We start from the raw sequence: 20501 nt of genomic DNA on the forward strand, positions 1-20501 counted from the left end.
TCTGAAGAAAGGCAAGTTTTATGTGTACATTCCAAGGCTGGTGCAACAGCTAAGTGACGACGATCCAGATCAAAGGTTAGAATTTTGTGAATGGATTCAGGAGATGGTGAGACGTGAACCGGGACTTATGGGTAGCATAATTTGGTCAGATGAAGCCCAATTCATACTCAATGGAACTGTCAATAGGCACTATTGTGTGTACTGGGCTGAAGATAATCCTCACATTACAGTTGAAAAGGCTGTGAATTTGCCTGGTGTAAATGTGTGGTGTGGTTTGTCTGCAAGGAGACTCATTGGGCCTTTCCGCTTTGAAGGCACTGTTACTGGAGAAACGTACTTAACAATGCTTTCTGACTCCATATTCCCTGCCATTCATGCATTATATGGTAATGATGAGTTTTATTTCCAACAAGATGGTGCCCCGCTGCACTATCATAGGGATGTACGAGCATACCTGGATTACAATGTGCCAGGCCAGTGGATAGGACACAGGCGACCAATCGAGTTTCCTGCACACTCTCCAGACCTCACGCCGCAGGATATCTTCTTATGGGGCACAGTAAAAGATGAGGTGTACAAACGTAAACCACGTAACCTGGACACACTCTGGAATGAGATTCAGGCGGTGTGTGCAGAAATCTCATTGGACACTTTGGTACAATGTACGGAATCAGTGGTGACTCGTACTCAGATATGTATTGATGCTGAAGACCACCAGTTTGAACATTAATCACATTTGCAAAGCACATTTATTTTTCCAATTGGACTTTAAGGTTTCCATTTCCAGAAATTTAACATTGTAGAGCGGGAAATAAATTTTCTATGATGCTTCAAAGTGTGTATACATTTTTTTGACGCACCCTGTATATGTAACATTGGAAGTCCAGTGTCGAATAACAACAATATGGCATGGGTTGATTGCTACTCAGCACAAAGAGGCGGCACTGAGTTACAGACAGCCAACAGAATATGCCCTTGGAAACTGGAAATGTAGCTTATCAATATTATGAAAAGGATAGCTGCTGCTCGTCATATAACAGAGATGCTGAGTCACAGCTAGACACAACAAAAAGATTGTAGGTAAGCGATCTTTTGGCCAACATGACCTTCATCGAAAGAAATTAAGGTCTTGTTGGCCAAAAGCTTACTTTCCGGCAGTCTTTTTGTTGTGCCTATCCGTGACTAAGCATCTCCTCTATATGGTGAGCAGCAGCTACCTTTTTCATAATACTGTTGCATTCCATCCTGGGTTTTCCTTTGTTTGACTCTGGAAACATAGTTTAGGTAGTAGTTAAGAGTGTAACATCCCACTGTGCATGCACTGGTTTGCCATATGTGCAGACTGGGAGCAAAATATGTCAGCTCAGAAGAACGAAAAGGCACGACAGTGAGCTCACATCTCCATCTGCCGTGAAGGCCTGTTTATTCTTCAGTGTTGTAGCAAAATCAATACTTGTTGTTATCTATTTTGAGGTATGAGATAAGGGAGAGCTGTGTCATTCACAACTGAATCAATGACTGCAGAAACCACTTCAGTCACAAAAATGTGAAAAATCATTTTCAATGAAAAGATGCTTAGAAAGGCAAGATGCATGTTGAGTGCAAGAACCAAGTTAGTCTGTTGAGTAGATCCGTAGATACACAGTGTCTTTTTCGAATGCTGAGTGCAGAAATAACATGAGTCAGTGACTGACATGGTTTCTGCTCCCACCGCTAGATCGCATGACCAGTCTTGCCCCTTTTACTGAGCATGCACCACGTGTTTACCAGCCTAAACAGCTGCTCTTATCAAAGTCTATGTTTTGTTGATTGTTTTCAACGTGCTCCAAGTTCATGCTTAATGTTTCCTGTTCTACGTTCAATATGTCTGTGAGTACCAGAAGCAATGAAGGCGATCATGAAACAGCTCCTAAGAAGACAAGGAGAAATGAAGAAAAACATTGAAGAACTGTCATTAGAATCTCTAAAGTACGTGGGGTGGAAAGAGTGTCTCATTCCATCTACAACAACAGGTGCTGCTTGTAACAGTAAATTACAATGCTTTACTAAGTTTAGTGATGATGAAACATCTGAATTTGTTGCTAATTTGAATCAGTTGAAATCAAAAGACGAGCAAGATATTTTCTTATAACAACTGATTGAAAAACAAACCATTAAGCATTGTAGTCCTCGTTCTGAGCAGCCGAGAGAAACAGCAGTCAGTTTCAAATATTTCTTATCATACAGAGAAGAAAGGAAAAGGGTATGTAAGAAAGTGTCTATTTCATTCTACAGCATTACTGAGGGCAGGGTTCACAGGCTTACTGATCTCCTAATACAGGGTAAATCACCTCAAGATAAACAAGGTAAAAATCTCAAGAAGAACATGATTTCTGCCGAAGTTTGTTCTAAAATACATGAGCATATTTCATCATTCCCCACCAAGATTACCCACTATGGCACCAAAGATGTCAGTTATCTTGAGGCTGTTAAGTATGAGTTTTATCTCGCAAACTTTCATGACAACTTTTCATGATGGTTTGGACATCTGCAGATAGATACCTGCATAACATGTGAAGAACTTGATGTAAAAATCAAGAGCTCCTCTATCAATGATGCAGCTAAAAGGGCTGCTCTTGCTGAACTTACTATCCACAATAGATGAGCCAAGAAATTTTACAATAAACTTCAAAGCGTCACCAACTTATGTGTGGAATGTGAAGACACAGTCGCACATTCATCTGATTTCACAAAATCCCCCCCCCCCCCCCCCCCTTCCAGCGATCCCAGTTCACGATATATTTTACTTGAGGCTACTCTGGGTGAGTTGTTTTGGGATAAAAAACCTAAAAACTATGAAATCTAAAATATTCCTATACCATGAAGGAGCAGCCCACAAAGGAGCCAATGAGATATGCAGCATGCTATTGAAATACATTGACACTAATATTCCATCAAATCTGTATTTCTTTTCCGATGGCACCTGCGTACAGAATTGGAATCACACCATGATAAGATTCTGCCTTGCTCTTGCAGATACAGGCCGTTTGGAACAAATTTTTCATTACTTTCTGGTTCGAGGGCATTCATATCTTCCAAACGACTGAGATTTTGGTACTATTAAGAGGTTGATACATAATAATGCCCCCCCCCCCCCCGTGAACCATGGACCTTGCCGTTGGTGGGGAGGCTTGCGTGCCTCAAGGATACAGATGGCCGTACCGTAGGTGCAACCACAACGGAGGAGTATCTGTTGAGAGGCCAGACAAACATGTGGTTCCTGAAGAGGGGCAGCAGCCTTTTCAGTAGTTGCAGGGGCAACAGTCTGGATGATTGACTGATCTGGCCTTGTAACATTAACCAAAACGGCCTTGCTGTGCTGGTACTGCGAACGGCTGAAAGCAAGGGGAAACTACAGCTGTAATTTTTCCCGAGGACATGCAGCTTTACTGTATGATTAAATGATGATGGCGTCCTCTTGGGAAAATATTCCGAAGGTAAAATAGTCCCCCATTCGGATCTCCGGGCGGGGACTACTCAAGAGGACGTCATTATCAGGAGAAAGAAAACTTGCGTTCTACGGATCGGAGCGTGGAATGTCAGATCCCTTCATCGGGCAGGTAGGTTAGAAAATCTAAAAAGGGAAATGGATAGGTTAAAGTTAGATATAGTGGGAATTAGTGAAGTTCGGTGGCAGGAGGAACAAGACTTTTGGTCAGGTGATTACAGGGTTATAAATACAAAATCAAATAGGGGTAATGCAGGAGTAGGTTTAATAATGAATAAAAAAATAGGAGTGTGGGTTAGCTACTACAAACAGCATAGTGAACGCATTATTGTGACCAAGATAGACACAAAGCCCATGCCTACTACAGTAGTACAAGTTTATATGCCAACTAGCTCTGCAGATGATGAAGAAATAGATGAAGAAGGCAGACGAAAATTTAATAGTCATGGGTGACTGGAATTCATCAGTAGGAAAAGGGAGAGAAAGAAACATAGTAGGTGAATATGGATTGGGGGGGAAGGAATGAAAGAGGAAGCCGCCTTGTAGAATTTTGCACAGAGCATAACTTAATCATAGCTAACACTTGGGTCAAGAATCATAAAAGAAGGTTGTATAACTGGAAGAATCCTGGAGATACTAAAAGGTATCAAATAGATTATATAATGGTAAGACAGAGATTTTGGAACCAGGTTTTAAATTGTAAGACATTTCCAGGGGCAGATGTGGATTCTGACCACAATCTATTGGTTATGAAATGCAGATTGAAACTGAAGAAACTGCAAAATGGTGGGAATTTAAGGAGATGGGACCTGGATAAACTGAAAGAACCAGAGGTTGTAGAGAGTTTCAGGGAGAGCATAAGGGAACAATTGACAGGAATGGGAGAAACAAATACAGTAGAAGAAGAATGGGTAGCTCTGAGGGATGAAGTGGTGAAGGCAGCAGACGATCAAGTAGGTAAAAAGACGAGGGCTAATAGAAATCCTTGGGTAACAGAAGAAATATTGAATTTAATTGATGAAAGGAGAAAATATAAAAATGCAGTAAATGAAGCAGGCAAAAAGGAATACAAACGTCTCAAAAATGATATTGACAGGAAGTGCAAAATGGCTAAGCAGGGATGGCTAGAGGACAAATGTAAGGATGTAGAGGCTTACCTCACTAGGGGTAAGATAGATACTGCCTACAGGAAAATTAAAGAGACCTTTGGAGAGAAGAGAACCACCTGTATGAATATCAAGAACTCAGATAGCAACCCAGTTCTAAGCAAAGAAGGGAAGGCAGAAAGGTGGAAGGAGTATATAGAGGGTTTATACAAGGGCGATGTACTTGAGAACAATATTATGCAAATGGAAGAGGATGTAGATGAAGATGAAATGGGAGATATTATACTGCGTGAAGAGTTTGACAGAGCACTGAAAGACCTGAGTCGAAACAAGGCCCCCGGAGTAGACAACATTCCATTAGAACTACTGATGGCCTTGGGAGAGCCAGTCGTGACAAAACTCTACCATCTGGTGAGGAAGATGTATGAGACAGGTGAAATACCCTCAGACTTCAAGAAGAATATAATAATTCCAATCACGAAGAAAGCAGGTGTTGACAGATGTGAAAATTACCGAACTATCAGCTTAATAAGTCACAGCTGCAAAATACTAGCGCGAATTCTTTACAGACGAATGGAAAAACTGGTAGAAGCCGACCTCGGCGAAGATCAGTTTGGATTCCGTAGAAATGTTGGAACACGTGAGGCAATACTAACCTTACGACTTATCTTAGAAGAAAGATTAAGAAAAGGCAAACCTACATTTCTAGCATTTGTAGACTTAGAGAAAGCTTTTGACAATGTTAACTGGAATACTCTCTTTCAAATTCTGAAGGTGGCAGGGGTAAAATACAGGGAGTGAAAGGCTGTTTACAATTTGTACAGAAACCAGATGGCAGTTATAAGAGTCGAGGGGCATGAAAGGGAAGCAGTGGTTGGGAAAGAAGTGAGACAGGGTTGTAGCCTCTCCCCGATGTTATTCGATCTGTATATTGAGCAAGCAGTGAAGGAAACAAAAGAAAAATTTGGAGTAGGTATTAAAATTCATGGAGAAGAAATAAAAACTTTGAGGTTCGCCGATGACATTGTAATTCTGTCAGAGACAGCAAAGGACTTGGAAGAGCAGTTGAACGGAATGGACAGTGTCCTGAAAGGAGGATATAAGATGAACATCAACAAAAGCAAAACGAAGATAATGGAATGTAGTCAAATTAAGTTGGGTGATGCTGAGGGAATTAGATTAGGAAATGAGACACTTAAAGTAGTAAAGGAGTTTTGCTATTTAGGGAGTAAAATAACTGATGATGGTCGAAGTAGAGAGGATATAAAGTGTAGACTGGCAATGGCAAGGAAAGCGTTTCTGAAGAAGAGAAGTTTGTTAACATCGAGTATAGATTTAAGTGTCAGGAAGTCATTTCTGAAAGTATTTGTATGGAGTGTAGCCATGTATGGAAGTGAAACATGGACGATAACTAGTTTGGACAAGAAGAGAATAGAAGCTTTTGAAATGTGGTGCTACAGGAGAATGCTGAAGATAAGGTGGGTAGATCATGTAACTAATGAGGAGGTATTGAATAGGATTGGGGAGAAGAGAAGTTTGTGGTGCAACTTGACTAGAAGAAGGGATCGGTTGGTAGGACATGTTTTGAGGCATCAAGGGATCACGAATTTAGCATTGGAGGGCACCGTGGAGGGTAAAAATCGTAGAGGGAGACCAAGAGATGAATACACTAAGCAGATTCAGAAGGATGTAGGTTGCAGTAGGTACTGGGAGATGAAGAAGCTTGCACAGGATAGAGTAGCGTGGAGAGCTGCATCAAACCAGTCTCAGGACTGAAGACCACAACAACAAGAACAACATAATAATGACCATATATATACACCTGATGAATATGAAGAGTTGTGTGCTCAGTCGAGTGACAACCTTCCCATCGTCAAGCTACTCACCACCGATGTAAAAGATTTTGGTAGTTGGTGAAAACAAAAAAAAAAACATTATCCAGAGAATGCTGAGGGAGGAGTGTGACAATAGAAGAAAAATTCAAGTTTGCTCCAACCCGATATACAGAGTTGCCCTATAACTCTAAAGAAAAAGGAGTAATCACAGCATACCCTTCCACTGATGGATTACAAAAGCACAGCCTTCAGCTGCTGAAACCTGCTTCCCAGAACGCAGATATCAATTTTCCTTCAAGTATTGCAGCCTACCAATCAGGGAAAGTTCCAATCAACATCAAGAAAATGGAAGACATCAAGAAGATGATGATTCATATTCCTGAAAACTTCTAAGTTTCCTATGATGTAATGTTTACCAGGCCAACTACTGCACATGACAATGATACGATGGTCGAGAATGATCTATTTTAAGAACATTTTACTTTATTATATTCATGTTTTGTGATAACTCTGCAATGCTGTAAATTCATTCTTGATATAATATGGAAAAATATAAACTTTAAATGAATGATTACTTTTTTCAAGTTTTCAGCTGTCTGTAAAAACCAGTTGAGTGCAGAAACAGCATCAGTCCAGATCAAATCTTAAATTTTCCTGAGCCTGTTGAAATTAGGAAATTTTTGCATGACAGCAACATAAATGCATGTTATGAAAAAGGAAAAAAAGTTAAAATATTTGATAATTTGGAGAGTTATGACTTTTTTCTCTCTCCTGAAAAATTTGCAATTTGTGACTGAAGTGGTTTCTGCACTCACTGATTCAATTGTAAATTAAGTTGTACAGTGGAAACATTGTGCTTATAATACAGTAGAGTCATTGTAAAAGTGATTACGTTATTTCAGTAGCTTGAACAGATTGGAGCTCTCTTTCAGCACCCAAATCTGCAGAAGGTGCACAAGTCTACGTCTACATCAACATCAAGATGATACGTTATGGTCTAGTGGCACTACACAGCAGGTCCATCACAGCAAATAACTTCAAGAATGACAGCTGCAAGATATTTGCAAGGTAAAAGCCGGCACACATATCATCTGGGTGACACGTCATTGATGGAGTGGAACACATAATACCAAAACCCCATCAATTAAACTCCAGGACAAAGCCCTTCTTTTGCAGTAGAAACCACACACACATTCACAAAACAATAACACACATAAATATGGCCACTGTTTCAATGCACCAAAGGCTGACTTGGCATCCAGAGACAGTGGTCATGCATGTGAGAGTTGTGTGAATGTGTGTGTGTGTGTGTGTGTGTGTGTGTGTGTGTGTGTTTTTTTCTACTTCTGATTGAGAACCCTGTCCAGAAACTAAAATATTTCTAGCATTGTTTTCCACTGTACCTGTCTGTGATTCAGCATCTCATATTTGTGGAAGTAGAAATCTGCCCTTTCTGTATTGTATTCATGTATGTAACAGTTCATGTAATAAAATGGTAAACTGCATGCTAATCAGTAAAAAGTCAAACCTTTTCTATATTCATGCTGGTTTCTATTATGGAAGATGGTAACTCCAACATTTTAGTTTCATGTTGTTTTGTAGTTGGTTTAACATTTTCTCCCTCTGCTGGTAAAATATTTTCATGCTCCTGTGCTTCTGCAGTGTCAGATCTCACATCCATTTTCTTTTTCTTGTGTACTTCAGTCATGCCTTTCTTATGCTTTGCTTCTGAACTGTAATGAATACATAACAACATGCTTATAAATTCCTTGATTAGGGCATTCACTGTTAATAAAATAATTAGCTGTTTTCTTCACTGCTATATACTGAATAGCAGAAGTGTTGAGTCTATCACCAGGCACACAGAAAATGGAAACTTAGCTAGCTTTCAGACGAATTCTTTAATGAGCTAGGTTACACACACACACACACACACACACACACACACACACACAATGCCGGGACAGCAGTTTAACAGGTAGGCTGCCTCCACAGAGGTTGTGACACGTGGTGGTGAGCAGAGGGACGGAAGAGGCAGGAAGTGGGAGGTAGGGTTGGGACATTGACACAAGGGCATTGAAGTCAGAGAGATGGTGTAAAGCATGATGACTATGATGTCGTGGAACGGTTTAGGAGTGGTTGACACGACGGAGGAAAAGGGCCAACAGTTGAGCAGCAGATGTGGGTACAGTGTGTTAGCACAAGCTGAGGCCAAGAGAATTAGAGGAACAAAGAATGTGTTGCAAGGACAGGTCCCATCTACATAGTTATAAAAGTCAGTTCTGTGTGAAGGATCCAGATCGGATGGGTCGTGAAGCAGCTGTTGAACTTGAGCAAGTTGTGTTCAGCAGTGTGTTCCACCATAGGTGATCAATTTACTTCTTAGGAGGGCGGATTCATTCTTCTGAACAGCAGGCTGATGGTTATACTCACATAAAATGCTCTGCAGAAATCACAGCAGAGCGAGCGTATGACATAGCTACTTTCAGAGATGACCCCGCCTTTGATGAGATAAGATAAGCCAGTGGGAGGACTAGAGTAATCTGTACTGGTGGGGTGGCAGGGGGGGGGGGGGGGGGTGTACATAGGGTGTGCCTTGCACCTGAGTCTTCCACATGGATATGACTCACATTGTAAGGTGTTGGGAGTGGGAGTGGCATAGGAATGGACCAGGATTTAGTATGGTTGGGAAGTTGGTGGAAACCCAGAGTAAGAGGGGTTGGAAGGATTATGGGTAGGGTGTTCTCCTTTTTTGGATACAATGACAGACAGTTGATGCTCTGGTTTAGTTGCTCCAGTCTGAGATGATGATGGGAGACAAGGGGGGTGCCACCTTAGCTGCTCGTTCCTGTAGACTGTGGGAGCATAAGGGGTGTGTGAGGATATGGTACAGGAAATCTGTTGCAGACTAAATTTGAGGGCTATTGCATGTCTGTGAAGGCCTCAGACACTGGAGAAGGAAATTTTCATCACTGCAGATATGACATCCATGAATGACCATGCTGTATGGGAGAGATTTTTGGACTTGCAAAGGGTGAAGCTGTCAAAATGCAGGAGCTGTCGGTGACTATTGGGCTTGATATAGACAGAGGAATGAATAGAGTCATCAGAGAGGTGGAGGTCAATGTCACAGAAGGTGGCATATTGGGCTGAGGAGGAGCAGGTGAAGTGAATGGGAAGAAGATGTTGAGGCTCTGAGGAATGGGATAGGGTGACTTGGCTGTGGGTCCACATGATGAAGGTATCATCAATGAACATAAACCAAACTGTGGATTTGAGGTTTGTGAGGTTAGGAAGGTTTCCTCTAGATGGCCTATGAACTGACTGGCATGGAAAGGTGCTATGTGGTTCCCCATGGCTGTACCATGAATTTGTTTATAAATTTTCCCCTCAAAGGAGCAGTAATTATGTTTGAGGCTGTAATTGGTTAGGTGTATAAGGAATGAGGTAATGGATTTGGATTGAGAAGGATGTTGGGAGAGAGAGTGTTTGGTAGCAGCAAGGTCATGGGCACTGGAGACATTAGGTGCAGGGAGATGATGCATAGGGTATGGTCTAGAGTTGGTGAAGGAAGTGGTTCATATCGTTAGTGTGAGAGGCTACACTATGAGTGACTGGTTGGAGATGTTGGATGTTTCCTAGCAACATACCATACCTAATAGACCCCTGCAGCATCTGTCTGCAACAGTTCAAAAAAGTATCCCTATCCCTAGCTAGAATCCAGTCTCTCATCTTGCTCCTTCAGTGCTGCCTAACACACATGGAATACTCTCCAATGGCCTATCCACAAAAATTCCATTCTCCAGACCCCACCCTCCTTTCACAGGATTTTCAAATTCTACTAGTTCCTATGCCTCAAAATCTTTGTATCACAAAAATAAATCTCCACAGCATAGGCAGCCCTGAACCACCTCTGCTCTCTCTGTGAAATACTGTTACTGTGCATCTCCAACTGCCTGATCAGCATAACATTACAGGCTATCAGACTGTGACTGTCATTCTTAGTGATCCTGTAACTTATGTTTTATACACCTATTCACTCTTAATGTTACGTTATGTTTAGAAACTGCCTACAATTCTACCAAAATGTACAGAAATGCCATCTGCAGTAACTGTGGATAGTTTTTAGGTAAAAATTCTTTTCCCAGGGTTGTTTTTTTTTTCCTTTTACCAGTGGTTTAGTCTGTAATTAATGACAAAGATTTTAAGTTGATTGGAAGATTCTTTGGAAACTGCCATTACCTAGAACACACAGCTATGTGCTTATTTCAGAATAAGCAACCACAACAGAGATTTCTCGATTCATGTTGGTGACATACAGCTGGTACATACAAAAAAAGGTTTGCCGAAGTCTTCAACAGCATTTTTTAGTAAGAGCAGATAATTTTCAGATGAAAAAAATGGGGAAGGTTCTCCCCTCAGCACAAGATTTTAACATTCTGCTAGGAACGTCATCCTAGCCAGCAGAATGAATTATTACTTTTTAGTGATCTGATCAGTTCTGTGCTAGTCTTTGGGGGTGTAATTTTGAAACTGTCTGTTGATAGCTTCAAAGGAAGGAGAGAGGCAGTGGATAAGGTAAAGCTATGAAGGCAGATCATGCCTTGACAGCTCAGCCGATAAGGGTACTGTTTGCAAAAGGCAAGATTCCGGGTTTGGGTCCTGGTCCAGCACACGATTTTAATCTGTCAGGAAATTTCAAAACAGTGCAAAACCCACTGTAGAGTGAATAACTGATTCTGTTTACAAATAAAGTGAATGAGACTGAACCCATTACAAATCATTTATAATTTTAACCTGAACTGTACAAATTTCAGTAGTTACACACTGTATCTCAGAAATGAGAATCAAAGTACATAAAGTTATCTAAAACTGCTCCATGCATACAAATGCCATATCAGTATTTCCTAGCACTGTGAAAAAGACTATTTGATTAACTGTGTAAAAAATATTGCCAAGGAAAACTCACGGCTTGCACAATGAATTCTATTAAACCTTCAGTTACTGTTTCTGTTATTTCTTTTTCAGTATCCACACTGTGCTAGACTAGCTATAATCTAGCAAGCAATTAGTCCATTGAGCACAAGAATTTGTAATGCACCACTGGCCATTAAATTTGCAGCACCATAAAGAATCTTGCAACAAAAGTCAAATCGATATGCACAACATGCTTGAATATGCATGCAATTAGTATTTCAGCACTATCACACAAAGTAAATAAGAGTAATGCCATCAACATTGTGTGTACAAAGAAAGAGTGCACAATAGTCTCTTCACTGAAACATTGCATTTTAATGCTGTTTGCTTGTGAAAAGCTCATGTTATGCCTCACATAAGGAGGAGAAGTGTCTGTTGGCACATTTTGGGATCCAGCAGTGACACAAGTTTGGCCTACTGAGACTGTTTTTCGTTACACTGTGATATTGCTGCTTGCATTGATTGAGATTTCACAACTCTCATGTGAATATGGAATATGGTTCACAATAGTGTAATACTTTTAGAGATAAAGCAGCTCATTATGTTAAGTACCAGTTCCTTCATTTGTTAACCGGGAAGTGGTACCATTCAATACATTTTTGTCCTTTTTATACACAGAGTTCATTTAACAGTGTAACATAACAGACTGAGATTCATGTATTGTAGTATACAATAGTGCCAATGCCCTTGCTGCAATGTGTAACAGAACATATTAAAGGCTTTACTTTAATGAAGTATGTGATACCCTCCAAATTCAACCAGTTTAACGAGTATTTATGATTATAGAAGAGTTATTGTGTATGTTAACAATGATTGCACAACATGTCTCCATAAACAGTCAACCCATTAAATTATACTGAATAACTGACCCACACAAAAGTTAATATCACTTGATCACTGATACAGCAAATGTCATCTTAAATAATTAATATGAAGTACGAAAAATAGTAGCCAACTTAGGTATTTTGTTCACTAGGAGCGTTTTCACTCAGTATTCACGTAATCAATCCTATTTTAGACGAAAACCAATGTAATTCTTAATAATTCATGTTACTTACTTATTTATGCAAATTAGAGAAGTCAATTGACAAACTTCTAAAAAATGGTCTTTTTGTAACAGAGAATTATTCTGTCAAGTCAACAAATCTGTCTGTCATTTTCATAACATGTTAAATTATGTCACTCGATGCAAATTAATAACTTATCTGCACAAATTATGATAACAGATGTACATGTGACTTATAAATACAAGCAGCAAGAAGGGTCGAGGGAGTAGTCGGAATGTCACTTTGGTAAAGTGTGTTTGTGTGTTATTGTTTGAGGTGGATAAACAATGCAAAGATCATGTAATGGAAGTACTACTTTGTGTTGTGTCATGGTCTTTGGTGGACAGTGGAATTAAGATGGCCACCAGAGTAATAAATATTTGAAGGTTACATATTTGTTGGTTTTGCTCGTTCTTTATCATCAAAAGCACATAAAAAACACGGGACCTCATGTTTTTAACCCTAGACAACCAGATTTAGAGCCAGCATCAGCATCGAGACACAGCAGCGATCCAGCAAGCAGCAGCGATTACTGCAACCCATTTTAATGGCGCCAACCAAACATCAAGTGCTAACAAGCTCCGTAAATGGGAGTGAAATAGTGCGATTACAGCAATTAGCATTATCAACAACTAGGCGACCATTACAAATGGTAACACCGGTTCCCACCAGATCACCAAAGTTAAGCACTGTCAGGCTGGGATAGCACTTGGATGGGTGACCATCCAGTCTGTTGAGAGTTGCTAGCAAGCAGTGTGCACTCAGCCCTTGTAAGGCAAAACTGAGGAGCTACTTGATTGAGAAGTAGCGGCTCTGGTCTTGGAAATTGACATATGGCAGGGAGAGCGGTGTGCTGACCACATGCCCTTCCATATCCATATCAAGTGATGCCTATCGGCTGAGGGTGACACAGTGGTTGGTCAGTACTGCTTGGCCTTCATGACCTAATTGGGAGGAATTTTAGTTTTTAGTATACAATAAATATCCTTGATAAAGATCTCAATAAACTGTAATTTTTATGTAAACTCTCATTAGTGTTCAAGTCTGAACTTACACCAATCATTGTATAACTACATTAGAAACAATATTTAACAATGGAAACCACAGGTAGGAATTAATCTATGCAAGAGACTACCTTATGAGGATGCTATAAAATGATGAAACTATGTGATTAAGATTTAAACAGTTCTCACATTATTAGTCTTTAGTATTTTTTTTTTTTTCATAAAATAATAAAGTTTTGGGATTTCAGTTAGCATTAATATAGAAATTTGGAACCTCAATATATTTTAGTAAAAATTTACATATTTTAATCTTAATCAAAATATCCACGGGTATGCTGCCGGTCTATAGTGTCCAACGGGCACAACATTTCGGCGATCATACATGTCGCCATCATCAGGTGAACTGACGGACTGAGCTCATGTGAACGTGCCAGCACGGAGATCCGTACGCTATGGCTGCTCAGAGGGAACTGGGTTCGGTCGCGGCGGCGGCTGATTTAAATACCCTCCGCCCGCGGCGCGCTCCCTCCGCCGTCTGCGCCCCGCGCCACGGTCGCGCGGTGGAACAGATTGCGATGGCGTCTGAGATGACGTCGGTGTGATGGCTCTGTCCGCCATGGTCATCACAACTATACGTTTGCTCGATTTACTCTTGATTAACCCGATCGCTGGTTCCCAAGCCTTGCTAAGATTATAGCCACAGTCACGGTTTATGAGGTCGTCATTGGTGCAAATTTCGATGGCCTCTCTAACAACGCTGTCCCAGTATCTCGACGTCTGTACCAGAATCCTCGTGCGGTCATACTCCATGTCAGAAAATCATGCCATGGAGTATGACCGCACTTCCAAGGAGAAGTAGTTGTGGCTGTGGATACAGTTGATCACAACAACAAGGAAGGACGTTCTTGGTTTGTTCCCCGTCGAGCACTGGGGAAGGTGGTGTTCAATAGCGGTAAGACCATGGGCATTAGGGATGCTAGTGTAAAGCGACGTGGCATCAATAGTGACGAGCAGAACACCATGTGGTAAAGGGACAGGAACTGTGGAGAGTTGGTGGAGGAAATGGTTGGTGTCTTTTATATGGAGGGTAGGTCCTGGGTAATAGGCTGAAGGTGTCGGATATGAGAGCAGAGATTCTCTCAGTGGTGGAACAGTAACCAGCCACAATGGGGCGTCCTGGGTGGTTGGGTTTATGGATTTTACGAGGCTTGCAGAAGGTAGGAGTGTGAGGAGTGGTAGGGGTGAGGAGAGAGATGGACTCTGGGGAGAGGTTTTGGGATGGGACTAAGGATTTGAGGAGAGACTGGAGACCCTGCTGGATTTCTGTTATGGGGTCACTGGGTCAGGGCTTGAAGGTGGATGTATCTAACAGTTGGCAGAGTCCTTCTGCCAGGTAATCCTTGTCCTTCAAAACAACAGTGGTGGAGCCTTCGTTAGCAGGTGGTCAGGATCAGTTTTTAGGTGGTAGACTGTGATCCTCTCTGTGGATGTAAGGTTAGTTTGCATGTTGAGGGATTTGGAGAATGATGGTGAGGGGAGATTCAAGGTTAAGAAATTCTGGAAAGTTAATGGGGTGATTTGGGGGCAGTGGGGTTGGTTCACAGATGGATGGAGGAGTGAACTAAGTCAGCCAGATCTTTAGTTGAGTCTTGTTTTCTTTACTCACTTTCCCCAGTCCTAGTGTATAGCCCTTTTACTCATAACTTTTTGTTATTATGCTTGGTATTGTGTGGATATGAAGTTCTATCTTATATGTGTACATTGTTATTCCTGTTGTGTTTATCATTTTAAGCCTAACTACGCTTTTTACAATAAGATGCTTTTGGTCTGCAAGGATGAGTTTATATATAGGTACCAATCCAAGCAATTTGCATCATTCTCCTACAACACCTCACTTCTCATCGTTTTACTGCTCAATTTTTAGATATATTTTCATATATCATCTGTAAACTTTGTTTTAATTGAATTTTTATCTTATGTCTCCTTAGTCTGTCACACTCACTTTTAGGCATTTTTACCAGTTCCCCAGATCTGCATGTTATTTTATTACTCTAGTACATATTGATCTTGTGAACCACACTTACATAAGTGGGCAGACCAGTCAACCCTCATTTCCTGCTCTTTTGCAGCTATGTACTTTGGTCCCCTACCTCACTGGCTCCTACATCAGTTGCTTTCACCATTGTGGTCAGCTGGCTTCTGGGCCACGTGCACTAATCACTTCTATGTCGTGCTGTCCAAGTGGGTGTTGTAGTTGCTGGTCCTATGTGTGAGTTTTGTTACTTATTTATTTACAGTATTATTGAGTTCCTTTCTGTCCAGAATCCTCCCCAAAGCTTGCATTTTTGTTCCAGTTCCATGTGTGTGTTTGATATGGGTGTGACCCCTATGACTCACTGGCCTAACCACCACACATCTGTGTCTTCATAATTACTCGTATGTGAGCACACCACTTTCTGCAGCTGTAGCTTTCATTTTTTAGTATATCAAGCGCACAGTACTTGTACATTAGGTGGCCCCTCCTATTGTTTGCGGTTGTTGGCACCTGAAGATGACACTTTAAGCTTCGAAACCAGTCATGGAAAAATATTTAGAAAATTGCTGGTAACTGAAGTGGATTTTTATTCTATAAATATGTACCTCAGTTCCAGATGTTTGAATTATCAGATATTCTGATACTAGATATTCTGGTCTGGAAGTGTTAACGTTTTCCACTTACTGGTCAGTGATAAGTTTCAACTTACCTCTCTACTGTGTGACCTTCTGCTCTCTTACTCCCACTTGTTTTCGAATGTTTTGATTCTACATTTTGTGAGGATGATTTCTTCATAGAAGGCTCTTTGCTCTCTCGAATCTTGTGTTCCCGGGAAGATGTCTTTGATTGTGTTCCTTTCTTATCACTTGGTTTCTTTTTTCCTTCATCCTGGAAAGATATAAATTGCTGTTAATCTAATGTACTACAGGAACTATAAAGAAACAAATTACCATAAACAAGAATGACAAGTTGTGCACAGTCAAAACAGGCTATGCAGGCCACATACACACACACACACACACACACACACACACACACACACACACACACACACACACACACACACACACACACAACTAACCAAAAAAGCAAAAAATATAAAGGTATGCTACCACTTATTGTAGATGAAAGACGCCACACTTCTACACCTTATTCATGACTGCAGGTACTCCATTTGTCCTCGTAAATATGTCCTCCTCATCCCAGGGTCTGGGAGACTGATCCATCTCTAACCTCCCCCAACACACCTCTCTTTCCTACCACATGAAGGCATTAAGAGTTCTGAAAGCTAGGATAGCTTTTTGTACTTTTATACCTGTCTATTGGCATAACTGGGATTTCATCTCCTGAAAGTAAGTACTAGCCAACTTTGCACTTTCAGCTCCCTCAGGTGCAATCTCAGAAATATCAAAAAAATCTTTAAAATTTATTTTTTGTCCTTGATTTTGATTTCATGTGAATTAAAGACAAAACACGAATATATGAAATAAACACATGTGGATTTACACATTAAAATTCTGGCTTTTTCTAACCTCTCCACAGCCTCTCAGTGATAGTTTTAACCAAAGAGCAAATATTTTAGGGCTGGAAGAGCAATGTAAATGTGAAAAAGTGCCAACGAAGAATCAATTAGCTGCACTCCTTATTGACTATTATAAAGTACAGATGGCAATAATGTAAATATTGGTTTAGAGGACACGAGTCTCTCATTGACATTAGTCTGAGACAGTTTCAGTGACTTGGTACAAAAAAGATCGGCAGAAAAAGACATGCAGGAATGACGAAATAATTTTAGAAACATTGTTCACAAGTCTTTGCTACAATGTTGTTTTTCCAACAAGTATTTTAAGAATTCTTGAGAGGAAAAAATGTGTTTTCAGCATAAGAAGCGAGTTACATGTTTACTTCAAGCAGTGACTAAGTGTTATTGGTAAATGCTATCTTGTGAATCCCCTACAAAATTAAACAGTACGCCATATTGATCAGACGAAAAGGCTGAGTTGTATAAGACCAACTGAAGAAAATATAATAATCACCAGCCTGTATTGGTCGCCAAATGGAGATATAAATGTATTTTTTGAACATTTTGTATTAGTGGTTATGAGACTTTTTAAGTTTAAAACAAAGTTTATTGCCTGTGGAGATTTTAATACTGCAATGGGAGATTCAAAGCAACAAGACTCCAGAACATTTTTTAATATTTTAAGATCTTTAAACTTAGATTGCACAAACAAGTGTCCTACTTGTAATGATGCATGTCTAGAAAATATTATTGTTAAGTGTCAAAGAGAGGAATATGTAACGAACCTGGCTGATGGAGTAATTTCAGATCATACTCCATTGTTTTTAACACTTTACCATAAGCAACCAACATAGTCAAATGAATCTAGTGTGGCACAGATAAGAGGTCAAAGAGAGGACCACAATGCATTATTTATTGAAAAGTCAAAGAAAAAAAACTGGGACTCTGTTTATCAGTGTCAAACAAAAAAAAAAATGGAGCTGAATATGATTTTTCTGACTTTTTAAATTAAATATAGAGACTTGTGGCTTTCATGTTCCCATTAGAAAAATTATCTCCTCAAATAAATGTAAAAATACAAAAATTGACTGGTATACAAGAGAAATGTCAGAAATTAGAGAAAACATACTCATACAGTATTAAATATATAAAAGCAGGAATAACTGGGGGACTGAACAGAGGGATCTGGATTACAGTGCTTACCTTAGAAGTAGAAATTATTACAAAATTAGGCTCATACAACAACAAAAAATGTGAAAGGTATACAGAAGGGGCTCCAAATAAGTGTAAGGCAATATGCGAAGTTATCAGACAAGATAATTCTTCCAGCCAGAAACCTCAAACTCAGCTTGATCCAGGAGAATTGAATGACTGCTCTGTCACATCAGCCAGATAATCAAGAGGCAAGATTAAGGCCACAGAACATTTGCACGGGATATGATTGGTCCCCAGCTGTCTCAATGGCATTAGTTTGTAAAATTTAAAATTTTCCCAGCGAATCAACTGTTCAAAAAGATTTCGGGCTTGCAGCTGGTTGTCAACCGGCTGCAAGCCCGAAATCTTTTTGAACGGGCCTTTGTTTCATTGGCATAAAACCACAGCCAAGAAGGTGTGTAAAACTTTTCCACATTACCTAATTCCAAAAGTGTGGAATCTTATTGGTTGTCTAATTATGTTATTAAATGAGTGGTTCACTTGATAAGTAAGCCACTGAGTTTCATTTTTAATAACTGTTTATAGTATGGAGTTTTTCCAGATTGACTCAAAACCTCAAAAGTTATCACTATATTCAAAACAGGTGATAAACAACTCCCCACAGAACTACCTGTCAGCTTCTATAGGGCCAATATTTTCCAACATATTTGACTCACTCATGTTCATTCAATTAAGAAATTATTTTGAAAAGCATGTCCATCTTTGCAACCATCAGTGTGGATTTCAGCCAGGGAAAAATACCACTGTAGCTGTTCTGGAAATTGTTGATCAGCTTTCGAAAATAAAAAGACAGTGTCACTTGTATGATGTGATCAAATAAAGCAGTTGACTGCATTCCTTTTAACATATAAATAACAAAATTATAATTTATGGTGTACAAAAATCTACAACAGCAGTAATTTCTTCCTATTTGAAGTCTGTCTCAATTAGAAATAGACACTTCCCTCTTAGTAGCAATTGATACACATGTTCTACAAAGATCTGTCATTGGCCACTTCTTTTTCACAGTGGCTGTCAATCACACAGGACTTCCAAACTGCATCAGGATCCATTGCAAGTACAATGACAGTTCGGTGGGAGGTGAGAAAACTTGAATTTCATGATTGAGCGGCTGCTCATAAGTCACACATCATGCCGGTAAATGCCAAACGACGCCTCGTTTGGTGTAACAAGGCTAAACATTTGATGATTGAATAGTGTAAAAACATTGTGTGGAGTGACAAATCATGATACACAATGTGTCGATCTGATGGCAGCGTGCGGGTATGGTGAATGCCTGGTGATCATCATCTGCCAGCGTTTGTAGTGCCAACAGCAAAATTCGGAGGAGGTGGTGATATGGTGTGGTCGTGTTTCTCACAGAGGGGGCTTGCACCCCTTGTTGTTTTGTGTGGCACTATCACAGCACAGGCCTACATTGGTGTTTTAAGCACCTTCTTGCTTCCCACTGTTGAAGAGCAATTCGGGGATGGCGACTGCATCTTTCAACATGATCGAGCACCTATTCATAACACAACAATAATATCACTATAATGTATTGACCTGCACAGAGTTCTGATCTGAATCCTATAGAACACCTTTGGGGTGTTTTGGAATGCTGATTTCATGCCAGGCCTTACCAACTGACATCAATACCTCTCCTCAGTGCAGCACTCCATGAAGAATGGGCAGCCAGTCCCCAAGAAACCTTCCAACATCTAACTGAAAGTATGCCTGCAAGAGTGTAAGCTGTCATCAAGGCTAAGGGTGGGCCAACACCATACTGAATTCCAGCATTACTGATGGAGGGCATCACGAACTTGTAAGTCATTTACAGCCAGGTGTCCGGATACTTTTGATCACATAGTGTATTTAAGATTATATATACATATAAGATACTCAATTTGTACACATAATACAAACATTAATTTTAATACTTGGATCGCAACTGAAACTTGCTATGACTGGAGAAGCCTATTCTACCGTATGTGGTCAATGTCAAATAAACAATCTGAATTTATACTGCAAGAACAACTATCAATGACAAGACACAGCACCTAGAATTTGTCATTTTCACTGAAAGGAGTAATGACTGTTATGTAATGTATGTAATGAATTGCAAATACATAGAAAGAAGGACCCTTTATTGTATGATTATATGATAGCGGAACAAACACTGGTAGCAGTTACTTCTGTAAAATATCTGGGAGTATGTGTGCGGAACGATTTGAAGTGGAATGATCATATAAAATTAATTGTTGGTAAGGCGGGTACCAGGTTGAGATTCATTGGGAG

The 20501-nt window shown here is 40.1% G+C and overlaps 1 protein-coding gene across 3 annotated transcripts in view; it reads right to left on the reverse strand.

The window, feature by feature from the left end:
• LOC124803045 (TRAF3-interacting protein 1) overlaps window positions 1–20501 on the reverse strand; it is a 265079-nt gene that overhangs the window by 95946 nt on the left and 148632 nt on the right. For all 3 annotated transcript variants that reach the window (XM_047264163.1, XM_047264162.1, XM_047264160.1), the window contains 2 exons: window positions 16200–16378; window positions 7957–8161 (listed from right to left, as the gene is read on the reverse strand). In XM_047264163.1, the coding sequence (XP_047120119.1) occupies window positions 7957–8161; window positions 16200–16378 (384 nt within the window). The remainder of the gene's footprint in view (window positions 1–7956; window positions 8162–16199; window positions 16379–20501) is intronic.

Source organism: Schistocerca piceifrons, chromosome 6 (genome assembly GCF_021461385.2).
Source record: "Schistocerca piceifrons isolate TAMUIC-IGC-003096 chromosome 6, iqSchPice1.1, whole genome shotgun sequence".
In the NCBI taxonomy this organism is placed as follows: Eukaryota; Metazoa; Arthropoda; class Insecta; order Orthoptera; family Acrididae; genus Schistocerca; species Schistocerca piceifrons.